This window comes from Olea europaea, chromosome 16 (assembly GCF_002742605.1).
Source record: "Olea europaea var. sylvestris chromosome 16, O_europaea_v1, whole genome shotgun sequence".
NCBI lineage: Eukaryota > Viridiplantae > Streptophyta > Magnoliopsida > Lamiales > Oleaceae > Olea > Olea europaea.
This window is the reverse complement of record NC_036252.1, coordinates 752,647-777,598: the sequence shown is the minus strand read 5'-3', so window position 1 is coordinate 777,598 and position 24,952 is coordinate 752,647. Positions and strand designations below refer to the sequence as shown.

The following is a 24,952-nucleotide window of genomic DNA, read 5'->3' as shown; positions in this document are numbered from 1 at the left end:
ATATACTCGTCAGTTAGATTAATTAATGGATTGGTTGCATAAATCGAAATTAACCCAACTCGATTTTTTAATGGTTAAAATTAACCGAACCAAATCAAATTTTTTGTTCAAATCAATCCAAACAGACTTGCTTTGGTTTGATCGGTTTCCTTAATTTTTTATTTTTTATTTTTTGCCCACCCCTAAAAAATACCTCTTAGCTAGATTGAAAATTCTGTATTTTACATATTCATACAAATGAGTCGTCATCTGCTTCTCTCGCTCTATGAATAGCTAGCACATTAAGAAATATCTACAAAAACATTTTGAATAGTGCACGATATCTAGAATAAGGCAAAGTCATTTGTTTGCACGATATCTAGAATAAGGCAAAGTCATTTGTCTAAGCATGTATCAAGAGATCACTATTAATATTTGATTATTCGCTTGTTATAATTTGAAATTTATAATTTGAAATAATTATCTAAGGTTTCATAATCATATATAATGTCTCAAATTGTATACTCAATGTCGAGTATAGTGAGACACAATTTGTGATGTGATCAAAATATACCGTTCATTATCGGTACATAAAGTTGGATGCTTTATGTTGATAATATTACATTATTCTCATTGAGATTTGTTTAAATTTAGAAATAAAAATAATGATGTGCTTTAATTGATATTGAATGGAACTGCGTAGATGACTCATTTATGATCGCTATAAATGAGATCACTCGATTATCAAACGAGTCACCTAAATCTTAAGCGAGTAATGCGTCTTTAATTGCTAGTTCAAGTTCTTTGATGTACTAATAGGTGAAATCTTAATTAGAAGATTAATCTTGATGCTTTGGAAATTAGGACAAAACAGTTAGAGATCATATTCTTGTGATAATGAAATCCGTTAACCATCTTAATGGGATGATCGTTGCTCTGAGGCATTTTCTATAGGCACTTGAACTTGAGCTTAGTAGTTCAATTATGTGATAACTGGATTCTATGTTGTGATTAGTTCACAATAACTTTAGCTTATAAAAATGGGAGTTGGAAAGCAATACATGTTGAGAGGGCAAAATAATCATTTTATCGAAAGGCTTGGGCGAGGAAGCTTGGCTTGAAACCTTGGAAGGCCACTTTAAGCTCCTTCAAAGGTTAATTCCTTACCCTAATGTGTAAGAATTTAAAAATAAATTCAATAATCTCAAGGTAATCTAAGATCCAACATTCACACGGGTTTAATGTACAAAGGAAAATTAATTTCTTCCTGTAATGATTAAACCTAGACTTAATAGCACAAAATGTTTCTATGTTTGATCTTTAGTGTGCAACGGTCCATGGGTTCAAAATTTTTGCATTTTCACCTCTATGTTCACATTTCATTGTGAAAAAGTCATTTTCATCTATTTTTATCAATTTTTCAATTGAAAATTGTAAAATGACAAATATATTCTCCTATTAAAATAAAACAAAAAGAAAAATAAAGAACAAATTACAATCATATTCTCAAAATTTTTAGAACAAGTACAAATAAATTAGACTAAAAAATAAAAAAAGAAAAGAAAAATCATCTTCTTTTTCCACTCCCAGCCTCCCCACAAAACGAAACCAGAAAATACAACTCTCACCTTTTTTGACTGCCCCTTACTTCACTACTCTTTCACCTCAACACGAGGGATCTTCATCGTGGCCATAGGCATTGAGGTCCAAGATACCTTCTCTGCTTTTTTCACGGCGGTTTCTCGCGTTTCGTCGCTGGTTGTGCTTGGGAACAATGAAGTCACCTTGGTCGAGGTTCATTTTGTATGTTGACACGGTTCTACGTCTAGTGAGTTATTCAAATTCAATAAAGATAGGTCCTGATTTTTAATTATTAGGATTCGAGCTTGTAAACCATGAAGTATCTCATTAAGAATTGGATTATGGGATCAAGAGTTTCGATCATGCTGTAGAAAATGTGCCTGAGCTTGGGCCTTATTTATGCATTATTTCTTAGAAAAAATTTCTTATATGGGTATTTTAAAAAAATAGAGGTTTTCATGTAATTTCCAACTTTAAAAATCTATCTAAATTCAACAAAAAAATAATTGGATTCAACTTTAATTGGGTTGAAGCCCAAACCCAAGTCCAACCCAACCCTAACCAATTTGGGTTGGATTTAAACCATTAATTGGGTTGATTTTAGGTCAAATCCATCATGTTGGGTTGGGAAAAAATCGACCCAACCCATGCCCACTCCTAGGGGGTGGGGGAGAGAGGAAAGAAGAGGATGATTTGTTTTTTCTTTTTTGACTTTTTAACTAAATTTATTTGATATTTATTTGTATTTAAAAAAATAAATAAATTGGAACTGTGATTGCAAATTTTTTTTTTTGTTTTGTTTTGTTTTGTTTTAATAAGAGAATATATTTTTCATTTTACAACTTTTAATTGAGAAATTGAATAAAAATTGATGAAATTGACGTTTTTCACAATGAAAATAGGGATGAAAATGTAAAAAAATGAAATGTAAAGACATTTTGCACACTAAAAATCAAATATAAGGACGTTGATTGCTAATAAGCCATTAAATCTAATAACCAACATTTATTGGTGTAATGTAGCATGGACAAATCTCTAGGGGCGGGCGGGGCTCAACCTTTAATGTAGCATGGACAAATCATTCCAAGCCCAAAGGATTACCATTTTTCACTAGGACTACTGAGACACCTACGATATGCGCCCCCTAGCAAATGTAGGATAGGGACAATGAGATCAGTTGTCCCCCCCCCGCCCCTCCCGCTCCCCCACTCAATTTCAAATCCTTTAAATCTTATTTTAAATTTCTTATGGATATTAATTCCGCCCCTAATATTAAAAATTTGTACTTCAAGATCCCCCGATTTCAGTTATAGAAATTTACTCCCACATCTTTATAATCCTAGCTCCACCCTTTCATGCACCAATGTGAACATTTCCTCTACACATCACAAGAGCCTTAGGTTCGCCCATGTTGGAGAAGTAAACTCCTTCAACAACATCAATATTAGAGAGAAACGAAATGATGGAAGTAAATTAGTACGTGTTATAGTTGCCTTTATCTAGTGCTCGTTCATAGTCGTCATCCCCTATATATATTCTAACTTTTGACATGCAATACAAGGATATTGTAATGATTGTGACATCTATGCTCATGCTGTTAACTTATGTACTGTCGGTTCTGGAAGATTTTGAACCTATTTTACCTTTTATGAATTTTTGTCACGTTTCCCAAGATTCAAATCCCATTAGTATCGTGATTCAACTTAAGTTGCTTTTAAGGAGAAGTCATGTGTTTGAATCCTGGGAAATGCGATAGAAATTCATGACTTTTCCTTTATGAGAGATTTAAGTTGAATCCTAGATATGTAACAAAAAGTCATGAGGAGCAAGATGGGTATAGACCCTCCCAAAGTGAACAATACGTAAGTTAAAGCACAAAAACCGAATCGTTATAGATATAATTTATATTCCCTGCTGAATAAAGTTGTTAACTTAAACTTTGATTTGTCTTCCAAGTCTCAATAGAAAAATAAGTGGGCAATTTTTGTTGCCATTTCCCCCTCCTGATGTGTGTTTCACTACTATATAAAAAGGGCAATGTTTCACTACTGTAGAAAGAACAGTAGATTCTTCCATTTTGTCTCACTGTAGTTTTTTTTTTTATTGAGAGAAAGCAACGACGTCGTTTATCTTACGTGTTTGATACAGTGATTTCGTTGCTTTTCCTCAATTTACACGGCGTGGAGGATTATGTCACAGAGCTCTCTTTACTCTTTCTCCATTTTTATACGCCACAAGTCATGCCTCTCTATTTCTCCACGCTAATTCAAGAGCAAAAGTGTGAATTCCATAAATATATGATTGAAAATATGTTTGAAAGAAAATAAATTTTAAAAAATGAAGATCAAACATGTTAACAAATGAATATATTTATTTTTCGAAAAATAAGTTTTTATTACCATTTCATTTTTATCGTAAATGATTCTAATCTTAATATATTAGATTGTGCTTCAAAACTACATAATTTATCAAATATAATTTTTAAAATTAATTTTTATAAAGGAATATATGTTTTTACGATTTTTTTTTAGTAAAGTAATGTTATGGAGGTTCAAGCATGAGTCTCCATAATTATGGAGGTCTCCATGTTGAGCCTCCATAACATATTATTTTTTAAAATTAATAAAAATTTAATTATTTTATATTTTTTAATACTATTATATTTCACCTTCCAAAAAAAAAAAATCATAAAAACATATTACTTTATAAAAATTAATTTTTAAAATTATATTTGATAGATTATGTAATTTTGAAGCACAATCTAACATATTAAGATTAGAATCATTTCATGATAAACATGAAATGGTAATAAAAATCAATTTCTCGAAAAATAAATATATTCATTTGTGAACATATTTGGTCTTCATTTTTAAAAAAATTTTTCTTCAAACATATTTTCAATCATATATTTATGGAATTCACATTTTTGCTCTTGAATTAACCTCCTCAATAAATTATTATTTAAACGGTTCACAAACATTTTGATTGATATTATGTTTTGGTCATCCAAGTAGTTATTATATACCTTTTACGTATATATATGAAAATAATGTTTTTATTTAAACTTACTTACGTGCTCAAAAATAATTTTTCTAAAGATACATGGTTGATAGCGTGAGAAAATAATGAAAGAGATAGGGTGGAGAAATAGAGAAGCATGGTTGTAGCGTGTAAAAATTGAGAAAGAGTAAGCCTCCATTATTTTATATATTTTTATTTTAAGAATATTAAAAAAATTAAGTTGATTAAATGAAATTAAATTTTTGTATTGAGAATCAATGAAAAAAATAGAAAGTAAAAAAATGCACGTTGAGAAATCATATATGCTGCCTACTGTATTTTTACCTTACCATATATGCTGCCTACTGTATTTGCAACTTGCTGTATTTTTATATAACAATTTTTGCACTTACAAATACCGATAATACAGAATACCGTACATTCACTTACCAAATCGAATTTCAAAAATTTTCAGATTTTTATTTTTTCAACATAAGCATAAAATAAATATTAAATATATATGAAGCACAAAATATAAATACATATGAATATGGTGCCGAGAGAAATCAGTATCGTAGTTTTACGTTACAAATAATTTTTTTTTTCAATTTAAAATTCTTTTTAATTATTTTCTCTTCAAATTTTTTACTTACAAGTAACTTTTTGTAAATATTTTCTGTTTTATATTATCTTTATTTTTAAATTTTTTGGGAGGTATGGAAATTGCGTGTTGCAGTGTTTTCTTACAGTATAAATATTTTTAATTAAAAATTGAAAAAATTAAGTTTTTCATAAAGAAAAAAGAATTAAAAAGTATTTTAAATTGAAAAAAAATATTTATAATATGAATTAAACAAATAAATGAGAAAAAAATATATAAAACGAAAAAGAAATCTCAATGCATTTCTGCGCTAATGTAATGAACCAAACGATTAGACTTTACCAAATATTTCGAATCTTCAACCAATTTTGAAAAATCTACAATTTTGACGCTAATAAAAATACAATAAAAAAAATTATAGCAACGAACGTGTCAAAGACTAGTATATATATATATATTGGTGTGTGGAATAACATAAAATAATTCATAAATAGACATTAAATTTATTCAAGACTTGTTGAGGATGAATATTATTTACATGCAAAAACCTGCTCTCAGGTAAATATAAAACAACACACTACAAATACCATAACTATTTCTACATGCCCCCGATTGATGTGATTCCAAGTGCTATGGATAAAGAACTTATAAAGCTATCAAATCCCATTAGTCTCGTCCAAAAAACTCGAAGAATACATTACGTGACAATCATTCGTAAATTAGACAGAAATTGGAAAATTTCACATTTCAGCCACTCAGAATTGTTAACGTACTTTATCATACAATTCCATGTCCACCTCGATTCATGTGACTTCAATTAACCTCAAAGCATAATCGTGCCATCAAAGATGGAAATTCAAAGATACAAGGCCAAGCAGGCGCAGGAGGCTACTGCTATCGAAGAGAACTCGAGTAAATCCTTGCCAATATGGTGAATGGGCGGAGACTCCTTTCTAAGTCTTATCATATTCTTACTTTTCTTCTATATTTAGAGAAATAGTTTATTTTGCATTTAATAATGAGCTTAAAATAGACAAATAAACCTTTCAAAAATAAAAAATAAGAAATTGGGTATTTAATAAGTGGAACGTTCGAGTTCAAATTTAATTATGACGCCGTTCGAGTTCAGTTCCATTCGGTTCGGTTCGATACCCTTTGGTTCTTGAATTTTGTATTATAATTAAATTTTTTAATATTTACAAAGTTATATTAATTCAACTAATGACATATTCAATTTTAGCTCTTACAAAATAATGTAGTTCAGTTTTATGTGTATTTTGCGCCTCTCTTTGCTGAGTTCTCCATAAATTTGATTGTTAAAATTACAGAAACAAGAAGAAGAAGATGGTGAGCTCACAATAATTGAGAGAGACGTTATTGAGCTTCAATTCGATTTCTTCAGAACGGTAAAAACGACACTACGATAGAATAATAGATTTGCGTAAAATTTAGATTAATTTGATTAAGTTGGGTTTGAACTGAAAATTAAAAAATAATAAAATTATATTTTTGGGTTTGAACTAAATTAATTAGTTAACAAATTTATTTAGAAAAAAATAAAATAATCTGACTTATTTAAAATAAATAAAAAATTAAGGAAAATCGATTCATATTCGGTTATTTAGTTTTTGATCTAGAATCGAGAACCGAATCAAACTCGTCCATTTTTTATTCAAATACTCGTTTGAATATTTAACTTAAGAAGAACCGCTCGGTTTGATTCAATTTAGATCGAATTTGGTTCGATCGGTTCTGCTTGGGAGTCTTGTCCAGCCCTAAATAGATGCACCTCTATATTTAAAACATTATTTAGAAATACAATTATCCAAAACCAATACGATTGAAAATCGGAATCCAGATGGAAATGGCACTTTGTGACCTCAAACAGAGAAGGCAGCAACATTTTTAATCCGCAGTTGAACTAAAATTTTCAAACAATGAAATTTATTACCCATCGCAGGATAAAAAATGTATAACATCTCGACAGGTAAAACAGACGATACGCGGAGTCTCATATTATCAAAGAACCAAAAATCATACAAAAAGTTGAAGACAACATTAGCCAGCCATTGGATGATTATATATATACTCAATTGCAAGAGTGCAGGAATCAATTTTGTCAGCTTCATTGTCAGGAATCTCCAGCTTAAATTCTTCCTCAAGAGCCATTACAATTTCGACTTTGTCTAAGCTATCTAAGGTCAGGTCCTTCTCAAAATGAACATCAGGAGTCACCTGCAGAAATTTGCGCAAAAAGTCGTAAGATCAACATGAGATAGACATTTGAGATATTAATAGGTCATCAATAATCAAATAAGAGTTAAAATATAAAAACAAATCGAATTTTATGGCACTGGGGCGTTTGAAGAATGAACAAAATGCAGAATGAGTTAACAAATTCACACAAGGATCTCCAATGAAATTGTTGTTCTAAATGTGTCCTATATGCAGAGAAATTAGGAGGATGTAAAAAAAAATTGGTGATATGATTCTACTGTTGATTTTTTTGGTAAAACATTGCACATATTTTGTTTGTTCCACACCGGAACTTAATTGGATTTTTCTTTTACAGGGAACATTTTCAATGAGCAAGATCATAAAGAAATAACATCACACCAAAAATAATCTTTGTTAGAAGAAAGAAGTAGACACTCAGTATTTAACACACCATGCGATACTCATCCGGTATATAATTTCGATTTTAATGAATGCAACACTGAATATTGCACTCATTGTAGATAAACAAGTGGCACTTTGTAAAGAGCAGTGCAAATGTCTTAGCCCCGAAAGTAGGGATGGCAATTCAAACCGTCAAAATCGAAAATCGAGATTAACCGAATTGAAAGGGGCGAAAAAACCGAACCGATGGTGCAATGGGACGTATGTGGTATTTGATTTTAGTGACCCCATTCGGGGTGGGGCAGGTATGGTATTTGCGTTGTTGCCCCGCCCTGAACTAATTACCAATTATAAAAAAATAAAAAAATGAACAATTGGATTTTCCATTATTCTTTCTATTATAATTTGTCTAGCCCAAAATTTATGACCCATTACTGACCCATTAAGTAACATAACCTAGTTACCACTTACCCACTAAGTACTAACCCTACCACAAAAAAAATTGGAATCAAGTTCAACAAGACATTAGCCGACAGCCGTCTTTACTTGAGTCTCTGCAGTGCATCCCCAAAATCATTTTCTTCTCCACATCGTATTCTTTCTTATTCACCATCGTCATCCCCATCCCCAAATAGGAGGATATTTTTCTTCCTCTTCTCGTTTGCTAATGGTTGTTGCTGTAATTTGTATCTATTTTTGTTTTTTGTCGAGTTTGAGTATTTGATGAAATGTGATTTTTTCTTCTCTACATAAAAGATGAATTTAATGAACTTAGTATGCCTAAAGATATTAAGTTTTATTGCTCGAGGAATTCGATGATACGAACTTTGAGTTTGAGAATAATCAATGAAAATGCAAGGATACGAGCAAGTTATTAAGCCGTTGAATTCACCCTGCACTAGATTGTGGGAAAAATCTCTGAAAGTTTTACATAGAATTTTTAGAATTGTTGAATTTAAACAAAAATATGGGAATTCTGCTCAAATGTCATTAGTGAATATCAATCAGAGAAGAACAAGTAACGCAAGATCTTTGATTGCCAAAATTCTTTCTCAGTTGAATGTACTTCATGAACAATCTTAATCTTTTTATTGTAATATTGAAATGAGGGTACGTATTTTATGTGGATATTGAATTGGGATATTGTTTGTATTTTCATTTGGGATGTTGTTTGCTTCATTGGTTTGGTATTATGTTTTTGTTTTCACTGACATTTTTTTTAATTTTTTTTTTTAAATTTGACGGTTGGATCTATAAAAAATAATTTATTTTCGTGGTTATTAATGAGTCGAACCAAGATATGAATCGAACCAACTTACGTGGTTATTGTATGGTTATGGTATAGTAAAAATATTGGTGATTCGGTGATGGTTTTGGCCAAATCAAACCGCTGCCAACCCTACCTGAAAGCTATCACATGGCAGAAGCGACAGAATGTAGCTTGATATGATAAGGTGCTAAAGGAAAAAGGAAGAAATCCAATTGATATGGGCCGAAACCATTTGTCAAGCTTCTTTAAGATCAATGCTAACGGAAAGATAAGATATTCTTCCGAATGCTAAAAACAACAAAATTAACTTCTGACCTCCGCCTCATCTCTCCTATAGCCTATTTCTCCTCATATATAATTTCTTTTTAACTATCGACAAGTAATTGCCTCAAGTAGAACCATCTGGAATTTCTATTTTCCGTCCCCGTCAATACTCAAACTAAATCTGCGAGTTGGTAAATGAGCAACTGAGGGTGGGGACAGCTCAGAAAGCTCAAGAGATGCTGCTGAATTGCCCCGATCAACAGGAAGCCAAAGAGCTTCCCAACACTGGGTAGAGGCTGACTTCTCAGAGGGGCCCAAGTCATCAAGCTTTCCATCCCAACAGTCTACTTTTCATCTTGGGGATTTCACTAAATTTCTTGACTTCCCAGCTTCACACTCTACTTTAGACTACTTTCCCATGCAATTGGTCTAGATAACCCTTCTTATATTTATACGCATCTATTGGCATAGAGCATCAAAGTCCTCGCTACTTACAAGCAGAGGGCATCTGAACCACAAGTAAAGGGATTAGGTCAATATTATCAGATCCTACCTATTGGCATATTAGTTTAATCAAAATCAAGTGTTTAAAACATCTCACTACAAAGTTTCATGTACTCTGCAACAGGAAAATGAGAGCTTTTCATTGTGAAGAGTATGAGTAACATGAAGAGTATAGGTAACATGTTGTCACTGGCTAGCTTGGTCTTCGCAAGAGGTAATAGTCAGGATAACGTGTCTAAAACATTTCTAATAAAGTCAAACCACGCTAAAAACCTAGTCATCCTGTATAAGCTAGGTTAACCTATATAACAAGCATGAATTAACAGGATTTACCTTTAAATCTCAGTTAAAAGTCCGGTATCTTGTAATTGAAATTATAAAAAATTTAACCTGTTTATGATTTTATTGGAAGGAGAATAAGGATAACAAAATGTTTATCGCAAGCAGACACAAAAACAACAATGACCTTTTGTCTAAATTAGCAAGCTAGTTTTTTCTGATTAACTAAACCAAGCATTTTATAGATTTACCTGATCACTCGTTATAAGAAATTATGTATTTAATGATGTGAAGCGATGTTAAGATGATTTTTGTAAGCTGTTCTGGTAATCACGGCAGTTCTCATGAGACATATCAGTAGGTGGAGATGAAGTTGGTCGAGTAAGAGTTCAAATTGGTTGAATAAGGTTTTTTTTTGGTAAGGCTAATTGATATGTTGGGTTTAACAGTTGTTTTTTTTCCTTGACAAACTTTACAAGATCCGAACAAAAAAGTTTATTTCTTAAATGATTCATATCGTTCAGTGTACCCATTCCAAATTTTAGTTCAATCAAATGATCAGCAACCGCTCACAAACAATGCACTTTTTTTTCTCAACCTTATTAGCGAGGCTTTAAAATTTCCCAAGTTCTAATGTTTGTTACTATACTGCATCCATCATACTACCACTCTCCATTGTAGCTGTAAATTCGAAAGAAATAATTCTCTCTTTTCCTTATCTTCAAATATTTAAGTCACTAAAATCAAAGCCTACAGCATTTGCAAACAGGAAAAGAAAATGAAATAGAGAATAAACGTATATATGCAGAAAGAACAAGAAAAGGCAAAAAATATTTAGGGGAAATTATATGCCGAAATTGACCTTGGAGGGATCGACTTTGGGGAAGCTCTTGACGACGTCGAGGACTCGATCGATGACCTCTTGCTTGTCGAGATGATCGTCGCCGTGCGATGACATTGATCGGACAGCGGCCAGTTTGGATCCATTTAGGGTTAGGGTCCGAGATATCGGGACTCGAAGGTGACGCAGAATACTGGATCTCAGTGAACCCGCCATTTCTATCCGTTTAGGCTTGGTAATGCCTTGTGATTCTCTTCCTGGACAGTGGACCGGAAGTAACTGTAGTGCAAATTAGACTTTGATGGTGTATATACGGGGTATTTTATAAGAAGGGCGTGTGAACCGGCCAAGGGGAATGGGTTTCGACTTTTCAATTCTGACCGGTTCAAATCAATCCGGCTCATCAAATTGCTACGTTAGTGTCCCCCTTTAATTGCTAATTTTTTTTATTTTTTATTTTTGGTTCTAAATTAGTAAATAAAAATTTATTTTGCCTCAAGAAACACTTTTTACTTTTATAAATTTAGTTTAAGCACGATTTGTCGCTATAGCTACGTATTGCATGCCAAATTAACAAAATTGTTTACATGGCCGACAAAAATAGCTTGATATGAAATTTTTTTTAGGCCCTGTCTGTTTGCCTACCATTTTCCATGAAAAATAATCAAGATTTTCCAACTTTTATGGTGTTTGGTAGAAAAAAAATTTCATGGAAAACATTTTCCACTTTCTTTGACCACGTAGATAATTTCCAATTTTTTGATGAATTTGGTGAGAATTCATTTTCCATCTTACTGTAGCAATTTTTTTTTACGTTTTTTTTTTTGAAATGAAAACAAATTTTAAGAATCATTGTAAAAAAAATATTTCCCTTTAATTGACAACTTTTATATAAAATAAAGCTAAACGAACACCAAAAGATAGATGATTTTCTTAATTTTTTTTTGTTGCCAATGGAAACAAATTTCATCCCCAATACCAGTAAATTCTATCCATTTAATTGACAATTTTCATATAAAACAAAATCAAACTAACACCGAAAAACACTTTTATTTCAACAATTTACACATGAAAAATTATACTAATCAAACACAATATATTGACAATTATCAGAAAAACAATTTCTAAGCAATTCAATTTCCTGAAATTCGATTTCTTTCCATTCAAATTTCATCTTTACAATCCAACAGACTATATTATTTTTATTACACCATGAACACAATGATAATTTATAGCAACACGTTTCATTTTTGAGTGAAAAATCAAGTCTTTAATGGAGTAATGCCAAGTTCAACAGCACTAAGGTCCTATTTGACGGCCATTTTTTTTTGGGGGGAAAAACGAGTTTTTAAAAAATAAATTTTTGGAGAATACTTGATTAAAATGCAGGAAAACTTTTTGAATTTACGTAAAGAATATTATATTGAAAATGTGTCGTAAAAAATGAGTATGAGGTTAAAAAAAAAGTTTTAAAAGAATGATTATCAAACAAGGGATAATAAGAGAGTATGAAAATGAAACACCAATTTCCAACCAAAATAATTAGAAAAAGTTAAAGATCGAAACAAGAATAATTATATGCACATCACTACTATTTAGTATTTGCAGAACTTAATATTTAATTTCATAAATGTATTCTTACAAACCATTCCTAAACCATGCGAATAATTGATACATATAATTTATAATAGACAAACCAATAATTGAGGAAAACATATTTCAGGCACAATATTCCCTAGATCAGTCTTTACCTGCCAGTACGCGTCTCACCCGGGAGAAGAATTCAGAAAATATGAAGAGAATAAGCCAGCCAGAACTTGTCCGTGCGCACACAGAGATAGAACGCAGGGATGTAGAAGCATTCCAAGTGTCACAATATGTATGTAAACTGGCTCGGGGAAGAGTAGAAATCTAATATCATAGAGTTCGTGATTTCTAAAAATCCGCACAAAAATTCGGCAAGAAGTTCATACTTTGAGAACATTTTCTGCAGCCAAACAGAGTGGCATTTCTGAGGCCTTGAGGACCATAGCGAGCAATTAGAGAGTTCTTTCACATCCAACCCTTTGACCTCAGATCTCAACTACGAAAATTACACTTAATTATCGAACTGCAGAGTCCGACTCCCCCACCGATACATAAACGATGTCAACAACTTGAGAAAAGTAAAGAGATGAGATGATGCTCAATTGAACCTTTAGCAGTTGCAATTAATTTTCTGAATAGTAATACTATTATGGAAGCATCAAAATAATCCCCCTATATGAATTCCCATCTACCCAGAACGAAACATATATCTGCAAAATATAAACGGTGACCTAAAAAACTAGTCAAGAATTTCTTCTACCAGATACAATTAGCATCACTATGCTAAGTAAACTTATCTAGTCTCCAAGATTTTTTAGAACCTGGAGGCGGCCTGAAGTTTTCTAGCCGCAGATTTGAGCTTGAACGGATCTGAGTCAATACAGAATCACCCTTTTCTGATTTAATTGTCTCCAAGATAGTCCCAAGGACTTCGGCTGCAAGGCCTATTTCAACCAGATGTCCTTGCTCTTCCCCGCCTTCAGAGATCAACCACCCAACTTCAGATAATGAAATGACGTTCTCCATTATGACTTTGGCAAATATGCGGCCAAGAAACTCTGCTGCTCTAGGGGCGTCGTTTACCGCATCCTCCAATGTAGTGAGAACATCTTCAAACCTACCCAAGTGAAGTTAGAACAGAACAAAAGTGAAACCGGAGAATTAATTAAAAGTGCAAATTAAGTTTCCATCTCATGACAATCAGAGAAGGCATACCCTTTGATGAGCTGATCTTTACTTATCATGCCATCTCGAGTTTTCATAAGACCAATCAGGAGCTTTGTCAACAGATCTCTCTCCGTGTCCTTCCTCTCAAAGGAATCAGCAACCCAGTTAGAAATCATTGATGGATAGAAGCTGGGAGCATTCAATTCCTTGATGCACAAAGCAACTTCTTTCTCATCTCTTGCGCTGAAAAGACAAATTGTCAATTTTCATCTTCATACATAAAAATACGCAGCAGTATGAAATTTGTGGCAGGAAAAGGCTCTGAGGAACGAATATTTTATACTAACACTTTTGAACATGTTCAAATAATTTTGAAGCTAAAACAAAACAGTCAACAAGTCTGGTATAATAACTGATAATGCTAACTTCACCAAGTTCAAAGTCCTGAGAGCAATAACCAGCCCCTACGTACTGATCCTCAAAAAAGGTTGCCACAAAAGTAATCCATTCACATAAAATGACAGCTAAATACACACGCACATATGATCTAGTTAATTTGCCCCCCTAAAAAGATAACAAAGTGTCCACTTTTGTATGACAAGGATTACATTAAAATCATAAAACCAAGGATTTCCATCATCAGAACCCTAAATCTCATCATTCATTATCACCAGATCTCCACCAAAGCAACAACCATACTATATTATATCCTTGATTACAGTGCAGGAAATTCGAACATCTTCCATATTCTCTAGAGGAAGCGCTCCTTGCCTGAGGAATAGCCATCTTCCACACTGGCCCCCTTCTATGACCTAGAAAGAAAAAGAAGTCCGTACTACAAGGCCCACCTGCACGTCCTGGCACACACTTTGTCTAGAAGACATGTATATAAGTACTAAAAGAACGGAGTTAAAAAAAAAAAGCTTAACTTTTACACATTAATTATATTGTTTTCCATTGACCTCATTGCCAAGATCTAGAACAAATTATTAATTGGGATTTTACTAATGATGTAAATAGTGGTACTGTATCAAGTACAGAGTACCCTATAAGGCCTTGAAAGTTGAAATTTTTTTATTACAAATTTGCCCTAGATTATGGTTACTAACTGGGTAGGAAGTTAAGCCAGGTGATTGCTCAATTGATTGATTAGGTTTATATTTTTGTATCAATTATCAAAATGGTAACTAACGACGTTATTATGGTCTAGGCTAGATCCTGGCAGCATTAATTGAAGCTTTAAGGTAAAAGAGAGGCGCTCATTAGTTACACAAGCAAAGACATGTTTACTTGAAGAGGTGGCATTCAGCAAGATGACGACTATTGAATATAGAAACGTGGAACTTGGGATGGAGAAGCAGAAGCAGAGTCTGTAGCTCCATAGGTAGACGAAAAGAAATTTGCATGGCACATCATCATTTTCTGGGGTAGGTTAACAGACCATATAAATGAATGCACACATCCTCGTAAGCTTGCACACCAAAAGCCCTTGACTAGCATAATTTAATACACTTACTAATTGTATCTCAAGCTTTAGCCACAATTCACATGACTAGATAAACATGAACTCATCTCACCTCAAGCCATGGGAAGCAAAAGCAGCAGGCTTGGACAGACATGCTTAAAAAGCAAACAAAAAAAGACTAAAAAAGGAAAGAGGGAGAACCACAAGTTCTTAATCTTAAGGAACAGGACCTCAGAACTTGCAGTCAGCACTAAATCTCACTTTGTAAGGCAAGATTAAAGTCGTTACCCCATCTTATCTAATAATGTTCATAATAAGTGTAAGGACAACCTTTTATTGAAAAACCAAGGTTATGATACATACCCCATCAAAATTAAGAACCACACTAGAGTGACGTCATAATGGAATACCTAATTCACGAAGCATAGCATATGGCATAATATATCAAAATTGCAAAACCATAGTATTCGACCACTCTCCAAAATATGAAACATGTGAAAATTTTCATTAGACAAGGAATTTGCAAAATTTCACCCAAACTAGAGCGCATTCCCCCATTTACTTTTTACAAAATCACTGCAGTCCAGATCTTTTGGCAGCATCACCAAAAAAAATAAAAAAAAAACACAGGAGGACCCCAAGAATGGTTTCTTGAAATGGGCAAAAAAATTTAGACAAATTATTCAAAAGTTACCCTGATAGATAGGGGGATCCATAACTTATCCTGATAAAAACTGTGGTCAAAATCCTTAAATTCACCCAACAAAATTTAAGTTGAAGTGGGGTGTGTGTGTGTGTATGTATATGTATATGTTATTTCTTGTGTGAATGTGTAGTTGAAAATGATCCTGTAGCAAAAAGTAAAATAAATTAATGGGTGTCAAACAAGGGCATAATTTTATCTTTCCATGTGATCTCTAATTCAACAAAAGGAATCCTGCTCCAGTAAACAAATTTTTTGTGCCTGAGTTCCTAATGCACCACAAAAAACCAAGTTCAGAACACAGACCCAGAACCAACAAAAATTAAGATTTAGAACAACCTCATGGTTCCAAAAACCCAGACATGTGTACTTTATATATATAGATTTCTCTTACACGCAAAAAGGATTATCCCTGTGAAAATCCTTATTTGTTTGTCTTTCCTGCTTCTCCAGCGGACTTGCATTGATAACTTATCCTGATAAAAACTGTGGTCAAAATCCTTAAATTCACCCAACAAAATTTAAGTTGAAGTGGGGTGTGTGTGTGTGTGTGTATATGTATATGTTATTTCTTGTGTGAATGTGTGGTTGAAAATGATCCTGTAGCAAAAATGATCTTGTCATTGAATTTTATCCTCCATAGGCCTATGAGTTACCAAGGCCATAATAGTATATTTAGGAGTGTTTGAGTAAAATTATTAGTTACTTTTTACATCTTAGAAGAATAGTATTGAATCCCAGGAAGAGTGATTAATAAATAGGTAGTAGTTGTGAATGTGTGGCTGAAATTAATATTTGACTTTGACTAAAAAGGAAAGGTAACTTTTAATTTTACAGGTACAAATGCTTTGCCTTAATTTTGATATACATATACACCAAACAGGCAAAGTGGTGAAAACTTTATGTTACCTCCAAAAAAGAAAAATGGGGGAAAATTTTTTTTATCAAAAAAAAAAAAAAAAAAAAAAAGGAAAGAAGAAGAAGCGATTTTTAAAATATTAAACACTTTACCAACTCAAATAAAAATCTTGAAATCAGAACTTTTTGACAGAAACTGCAAGAGCTTGTGACAACTAACGTTGAATGAAAGCAGCAATTCCATTTACAACATGCAAAAGTTCAAAGAAAGAAAATAGTATTTAAACCTATGCTTGGCTCATATTTACAAATTATTTATAAACACTCCAATAATTTTTCATCCACACATTTCAAGGAATCTACTATTACTACCCACTTATCTACCACTCATTTTTATATATTTATGATTTAAACCATTCATAAACACTTCCCAAACATGCTCGTAATTGGTCGGAGCATTTTTCACTCGAGAAAGAGCCACCTGCTTAAGAGTTTTTAATTCTATTTTGGCTTCTGTCTCTTTGGGGCTAGAAGGTTCCAAGTATTAACTGTGGGAAAAAACTGAAGATCAAACGTGAACCATACTTATTGGCTGGCTAGTTTACTGGTTCCAGGCTCTCTGCATAATATACACCTTTCTGATTGTCGTGGTACAATAATCAACTCTTGGTGAACAAGATTAATTTATATTCGCAACAAGCAAAAATGGCTAAGAAAGATCATCATAGTTTATGATCTCAGACAGCTAGGTAGCATTTCCGTCATAATGTAAAAGAATGAATGAAAATTAATTTAACTACAGTACCATGAACACCAGACGAAGAGCTAGCTTACTGGTACAAAACAGTAATCCTATTGTGATCGTGCTCTCAAACTGCAACAAATCTACTGTAAACATCATCATCATCTATGTATAACACCTATAAATAGCATAATCTAATATTCATATCCTCAACTCCAGTAGCATTGCTGGGTGTATCATCAATGGTCACCAAGTGACTCCATTTCCTACCTACTGATATGTACTAGATCTACAAAATTACATAAACACATGACAAGATTTCTTTTGATCAATAATTGGAATGGCAAAGCCCTGTGACTGAGCTTCATATAACTTTTCCTAACATGCATACTAACAATATANTTGGGGGCCGATCTTGTGTAGAGGGAGAAGCAGGTAGAGATCTATTGAAGAAGTGATCAGCATGTCTAATATCTCTATTCCCATGGTTAATACTTTGCTCATGTGGATTTGATTCGTTATAAACAGATAGCCTAGAAAACCCTTCTGGCATATATCTTGGCATGAGATCGTCTCTTTGACCATAAGCTGTCCATTCTGGCATGGAACTAAATCCATTTAGCCCAGTTTCTCTCCTACGTGCATCGCCAGGACTTGACATCTCGAACAACGGAAGGCCAGGTGCAGATGGCTGCCCTCTGAAAGCCATTCCCCTTGCAAGACCACCTTGGGGCCCAAGGGTTATGGAATCATTGCTAAGGGGCCTTTGAGGCAGAGAAACAGACATTGTTCTGTTCTCAAAGTGATGTCTCTCCTCTGACCGAACATCCTGAGAACCATAGCCATGAAGCTGTAGGGGTACAGCACGGACACCCATCTGGGAACTAGGAGAAGATAACATATTGGGAGCTCTAGGAGCAAAATCCAGAGGTGGACCTCTTCTACCAGAAGTCCCAATGCTGGGAACACGAGCCAGCCTACTAGCTTGTGCTTGACGTTCTTGAGCAGCATCTCTGTGCACTTCATCGATCTTCTTTGGCCCTTCTACTATCCTCCTCTGTTGCCACTTATTCTTTCTCAGATCAATTGAGTCTTTAAGCATGAACCTCACCCTAGGAGATAGTTTTATGTTGTTTGACAACTGCGCCATAATTTCAAAATAGGCATCCATGTGCTCCTTGGCTTTGGGATGATCTATCATCTCACCAATCGTGCTCATTAATTTGCACAATGCTTCAATATTTTCCTCATCAGGATTCTGATCCTGGCCCAACAACTTCGTTATGCACTCATGCATTATTCTCTCTGTCAGCATTCTCTTCTTATACAGTTCCCCAATTAGTCTTATATTACCTAACATACGTCTCCGTGCTCGGAGCCTCTTCTCCTCTCTTTCATGTTCTGATTGTTTAGCTTCACCTTCCTCATCAGCTTTATTTGCCTCTTCTTCTTCCCTTTCCCCTCTCTCAAATTCCTCCTGGCATTTGTTCAGAAGTAATCTCTTAAAATTAATTCTTTCATTTTCTACACTCAAATCAGGCAACTCCGCAGCTAGATGAAAGCAGAAGTTAGCATACATCTCACAGAATGTGGGTTCCATCAAAGCTTTATCAAATATTTGAGAGATCACCCCAGAGAGAGTTACAACATTATCAATGTTGACTTGCTTCACTTGCTCAAACAATTTTTCAAAGTTTTGAGGAGTAAGCTTGTTTAAGATGGCTTTCAACTGCCTCTGCTTGTTTTCCTCCTCATCTGAAACTTTACCTATTTCATATTTCTTCTCAGCTTTGTGCATCGCCTGTAACGGTGTCTGAGGAGAAGGCATTAAACCCTTCTGAAAGGCAGTTCCACGCTGCCATCTGTCAGAATCAGAGTTATTCCTTTGCATAACTCCTTGTGGTCCCAAAGACGGCATTGGTCCAGTAAGGATTCCCCCAGCATGCTGAATAGCTGTCTGTACACGAGGGTTCACTAGAACACCATAATTACCTCCTTGGCCAGGACGAAATCCCATGTTACCCCCATAACTAATATCCATCCGCATATCTACCTTCCCTGACATTAGAGTCCCAGGTTGTTTGCTCCATTTGTCCTTATCACCCATGACACTTCCATGATGATCTGGTCTGGACCCCCCAATGGGCCTGTCAAATTTTTTTCCACGACTTGGGTATGACTCATGTGAAATATTATTACTAGAGACCATCAAGGCACCAGCCATATTTGAAGGGATCTCAAAACCCTCGGGAAGATCAATACATTGCTCAGCAAATATGAGGAGGAAATCTCGGGAATACTTTTTAGTCATTAATCCATCGACATCGCAATCATTAACCTGCTGCTCATTTTTCAAGGTTAACTTTGGAGTAGAGATGTCAACAGCATCTTCCCAATCTTCTGGCTCCACTTTACTCTGACCAGTTTTAACACTTGATATAGCAATATCCTGAGTCACATCAGTGGCATTGCTCAGTGTGTTCTCTGTGCTTTGTGCTGGGGCATCAGTTTCTTTCTTTTCTTCTGGAACCTTATATGCCATATAAAGATCAGTACTTGTAATGGCAGCTTCTGCTTTTCTATATAATTCCTTTTTCTTCTTCCCCCTAGGCGTCATACTTTTAGACACATCTGGCTCTAAAATAACTTTTTCGTTGATGCCAGAAGGTGGTGGAGAAGCCTTCTCAATACCTTCATTTTCACTTTCTGAAACACTGTCCGAATGAAATGGAATTGAAACACGGTGAGAATCTTGGTCTACAGTAGCTGAGTTCACAACAGAAACTTCTTTACTATTTACGCTATCAGGCACACTTAAAGTAGCGTCCGAAGTTGAGGTCTTATCATCCCCAGCCGTTGCATCAATTGCACTTCCACCATCCAGCTTGGAAGTAGATGCAATTAAATCATCCACAACATTAACATATTCAGAGCAACTAATATATTTGTCCAACTTTTTCTGTACATTTCCCAATAAACTACCGTCCCTGCTGGAGGCCACTATCTCTTGAGAAGAGCTCTCTTCATGATTACACATGATTTCAGAAGATACTGGAGAAAAAGATTTTGAAGATGTCCCTGGGCTACTGTTATGTGGTTCGGAACTCTCAGACAAGATTACTTCTCCTTTGTCCTTTTTCCCCAATGTTTCAGTCTGTGATAGCATGTTTTTCACATTATTTGTGTCTAAAATATTTGATGACTGACTTGTCTTGCCTTGAGCAACTCGATCACTTTTTGAATCATAAGCCTCCGAAGCAGTAGCTGTAGTTACTAATGATGACTCTTTTGCAGTTTCCAGCGTCACACTAGTTCGTGACAAAATACTTGTTTTAGCTTCCAAAGTTTCAGGTACTGGGAACTCTGGGAACTGAGAAGTCAAACCTGAAGCAGATGGAGATTGCGCACAAACCTGCAAAGATGATGCACGACTCACCAATCATGGTAAAGCTGGTACTATATATAATAAAATTGGACCACAAAACAACCAATAACATACCTGATCCCACTGTACTCTGTTGCTCGGTTTTTTCTGTTCATCGGCAATGGAGTCAGGTCCATCAACTGTTCTATTTCTAGCTTTTCCAGCACCACTAGATTGTGAAGATGCAATATCATCGACAAGAGCCTCAGAAGCAGAAGACAAAGTTTTGGGCCTTTCAGTCTCCACAGTAACAGAACCTGACACAGTAGCAGATTGTTTACTTGTCGTGGACACTAATGCATATGATGGTTCAACACTGGGCTTTGACATCTGCAAATAGCTTGAAGATGAAGGTTCAACATTCTTTTGAGGACGAAGTGTATCCTCTTCGTGTGGCCTTGCAGGTTTCATAGATTCTCCCTTTGCACTAGAAGGCAATGTGCCTTTATCCACGTGAGAGCCACCAGCTGGTTTCACGGTCACCTGCATCGAAATTATCAAGGCAAATTGATTATTAAATAATATTATCGCCCTCTGCATACTTGATGACTGTGCAAGATCATGCAACTGTCTATAGGTTTTATAAACAGAAGTTATGTAAGAGCAATTGCAATCTTCAGGAAGGGCAGACCTGATTAACAAACCTCGGTGGCTGAGAACTGGGAAGAATCTGGGCACTGTTCAGTGGAACAGAACTTGAAGATGGAAAAAAGAGGGAGCTAGAATTATAAGAATTAGAATAATAGCTCATCGGATGATTAGGAGGAAATGAAGGAATAGGCTGTGAAGGAGGTGGCCCATTAGATTGTGACCTCGGACCTATTGAGCCATCAAATCTCAACTCTTCATGAGTGTCAGGATGAGTAATTTTTACTGATTTACGAGAAGCTGTGAACTTTGCAGCTTGTTGATGGGGAAATTGTGGGGTCATATTAATTCCCATGCTACCCAACTGAGGCGGAATCTGAGGACCCATTTGCGATGAGTAGTTCAAGTTTTGACCCTGATGCATCAATCCTTGAGACTGCATCACATGTGCTGATTGAAGACCAGTAACAAACATTGTTGGATTTCCCATTGTTAAAGGAATAGACATCCCCATTTGTATTGGGATTGGCAAAGATGAGGTTGGCGCGGTCTGCGACTGAATTTGGGGATTAGTGACACCAAAATGAACTGGAACCTGTGACTGGTGAAATTGCATTTGCATGGACATCCCAGACGCAGGGTGTACAGACGATTTTGGAGCTTGAGTTGCGGGAGGTGCAGCTGAAACAGCTGAAACTTGCACATCCCTTTTGGACTTGGATACTGGCTGAGCTTCACCAGTGTTGGGTTGACCAACGACCCTTGTTTCTTTTATCGGCAGTAGCTGTTTGGGAATGGATGGCGTTGGCACTGCAGGTGCAGCTTTTGAAGAGTCATAAAAAATTGCATTTGCATGGACATCCCAGACGCAGGGTGTACAGACGATTTTGGAGCTTGAGTTGCGGGAGGTGCAGCTGAAACAGCTGAAACTTGCACATCCCTTTTGGACTTGGATACTGGCTGAGCTTCACCAGTGTTGGGTTGACCAACGACCCTTGTTTCTTTTATCGGCAGTAGCTGTTTGGGAATGGATGGCGTTGGCACTGCAGGTGCAGCTTTTGAAGAGTCATAACAGGCCTGTTGAAAATAATAACAGGGAAGGTTAGCACCATAGTGTGCAATGTGAGCAACAAAATCTTGGAAGCTCATATCAACTACATATTGACCGTTGAAAGATAATGTTGTGGTAGTCCTAAACTCAAACGAAATCTAGAATGTGTTCATGCAAATTTTATGGAGGTAATATATACACATGTATTTGAAAGTATAAACATGTGAGTAAAGGGGTAACTCTAAAAACATAAGTTTTGCCCTGAAAATGGCACACAACAAGACCAATGAGACAACTGCTCAAAGATTTAGAGCAGCGATTTTCCATTGTATCTAGTAACAGGTACCTTTTTTAGAATTTTTTTCTCACTCTCATAAGTAGAGGAACACCTATCTATTATCAGTTGAAAAACTGGAAAGGAGACACACCACAGACCTGATCTTTTTTTTGCTCATCCAATTTTGGAGGGGCAGAGCTTGTTCGAGCAGGAATCTATAAACACAAGGGGACAACAATGTGGTATCGTTAAAAATGAAAGTAAAGAAACTGCGACACAAATTTATAAGCAGAAACAAAAAACATATTGGATTTCATGCTATTGACAGTACCTGCATTCCGTTCATTAATCCAGGACTTATAGACCCAAACTGTAGAGAAAATGCGCTGGAAGGATGTACTGGAGCTAAAGGATCCAAAAAACATAGAAGCAAATGATCAAATATAGTTACAGAAAGTAAAGACTAGAGGAATTGATGACAAAATATCATAAAAGTGACTAACTATTCTAATATTCGAATAAAACCAAAAAGCTTATATATAACTTCAAACGCATATCAAGTACAGGTAGTCATACCCTTTGCAGGTGTTGCAGAGCTGCTGGTATCAGAGCCAGCAGTAGAAGCACTGGTAGATGGAGCTGCAATAGAAACTTTAGAAGATGGAGATCTTGGAACAGCTTGGATGATTCTCTGAGCTGGAGTGTCAATTGGTGTTACACTTGCACTCTTACTTGTAACTAATGCATCAGACACTCCTAAAATAACGGCTATTAAAATTAACAAAATGTAAAATCCTCAAAAAATGGAAATAAAGGAAAAATGACAACTACACATATCGGAGTGTTGAAAGATCAGATAAATAAATCGCAAACAGAGTCAAAGCAAGAAAATCCCATCATAAATTTTAGTCCCCTTATGCAATTTTCATATTTTAATACTACTAATTAATAGACCGCTCTGATCTGAATATCACTAGCACTCTCATCATACCAGGTGGTGGCTGATGTCCATGAGCACCATTCTGTACAACAGGAGCTTGGAATGAATGGCTTGAATCCTGGATCACATTCGGATTACGTACCCTATATTGCCCCCCTTGTACATTGCCATTTGACTTCCTTAAACTGCACGCCCAAAAATAATTAACAATCCAAGTGAAACATAATCGAAAAACACAAACCCTAGTTTCCATGTACAAATAATACAAAGCACTCATTCGCAAGTACATCCATCCATACACCCATGCACGTGTGCAGGTGAACGTAAATACGGCAAGACAAAGTTCAATAAAATATACGCATGCACATACATATGTACCTGCGGCCGGGGACAGAGTGATTAGCGGGAGTAGTGGAGGAGGAGCCTCCGCCTCCACCACCACCCTTAACGGCACCGGGAAACTGGCGCTGCTGATGGAAACTACTGGATCGGACGGTTTTCCTGTACTGTCCAGACTCGGTCCTATCTCCCCTTGATCGATTGTTGGACATAAATTCTCAACTTCGAAAAAAAAAAAACAACTTTACCCGATAATTTAAATCAACTACTATCCCTACACAAAACAGATCGACTGATCAAATTAAGAAACCCAAATAAGGGGAAAAAAATCACATCTAACCAAAGAAAAAAATGGAAAAAAAAAATACCTTTACCGAAATTAGGGTTTTAATGGTAGTGAACAATGGCGGGAACTATGCACACAGAGAGAAACAGAGGAGGAGGAGAAGAAACACAGGAGCATGCACTGTGTGTTATGATGATAAATTTAGAGAGAGAGAGAGACAGAGAAAGTGCGTGTAATGTGTATGTATTTATCTATGCATAAATAATTAGTAATAAATAATAAGTATTTAAATGTGAATTAATGGCTTTTCAAATATTAATTAATTGTAATGAGGAGAAATTTGAATAGTCTGCCCTCGGCCGACATTACTTGACCGCTCACAGTACGACGCGCCGCCGTTAAATACGACGCGCCACTATTATTGAACTGTAATTCGTTGTCTGCTGAAAATATCCACTTATGAAAAAAACGAATTTAATATTATAGTTGATTCGTCGCTAAGTCATCCTAAAAATCCTTAAAAAATAATTTTATTAAATAATTAATAGTATTCATTAATCCAACAAAAAATAAATAAATTACCTTTC

General features: G+C 35.1%; 2 protein-coding genes across 2 annotated transcripts; both read right to left on the bottom strand.

The window, feature by feature from the left end:
• Positions 1–7,043: 7,043 nt before the first annotated feature.
• On the bottom strand, positions 7,044–11,240 carry LOC111411600 (acyl carrier protein 1, mitochondrial-like). Its single transcript, XM_023042108.1, has 2 exons — positions 10,960–11,240; positions 7,044–7,396 (listed from the first exon to the last, which is right to left on the bottom strand). Exons 1-2 carry the CDS (start codon positions 11,152–11,154, stop codon positions 7,220–7,222), a joined length of 372 nt encoding a protein of 123 aa, XP_022897876.1. The 5' UTR covers positions 11,155–11,240; the 3' UTR covers positions 7,044–7,219.
• Positions 11,241–12,532: 1,292 nt separating this feature from the next.
• On the bottom strand, positions 12,533–24,681 carry LOC111412890 (eukaryotic translation initiation factor 4G-like). Its single transcript, XM_023043758.1, has 17 exons — positions 24,448–24,681; positions 24,119–24,353; positions 23,792–23,925; positions 23,377–23,568; positions 23,132–23,205; positions 22,959–23,015; positions 22,346–22,549; positions 21,516–22,112; positions 20,960–21,367; positions 17,852–20,872; positions 17,675–17,743; positions 17,524–17,592; positions 14,412–14,504; positions 14,301–14,339; positions 14,077–14,256; positions 13,741–13,958; positions 12,533–13,642 (listed from the first exon to the last, which is right to left on the bottom strand). Exons 2-17 carry the CDS (start codon positions 24,289–24,291, stop codon positions 13,309–13,311), a joined length of 5,862 nt encoding a protein of 1,953 aa, XP_022899526.1. The 5' UTR covers positions 24,292–24,353; positions 24,448–24,681; the 3' UTR covers positions 12,533–13,308.
• Between the last annotated feature and the right edge of the window lie 271 nt (positions 24,682–24,952).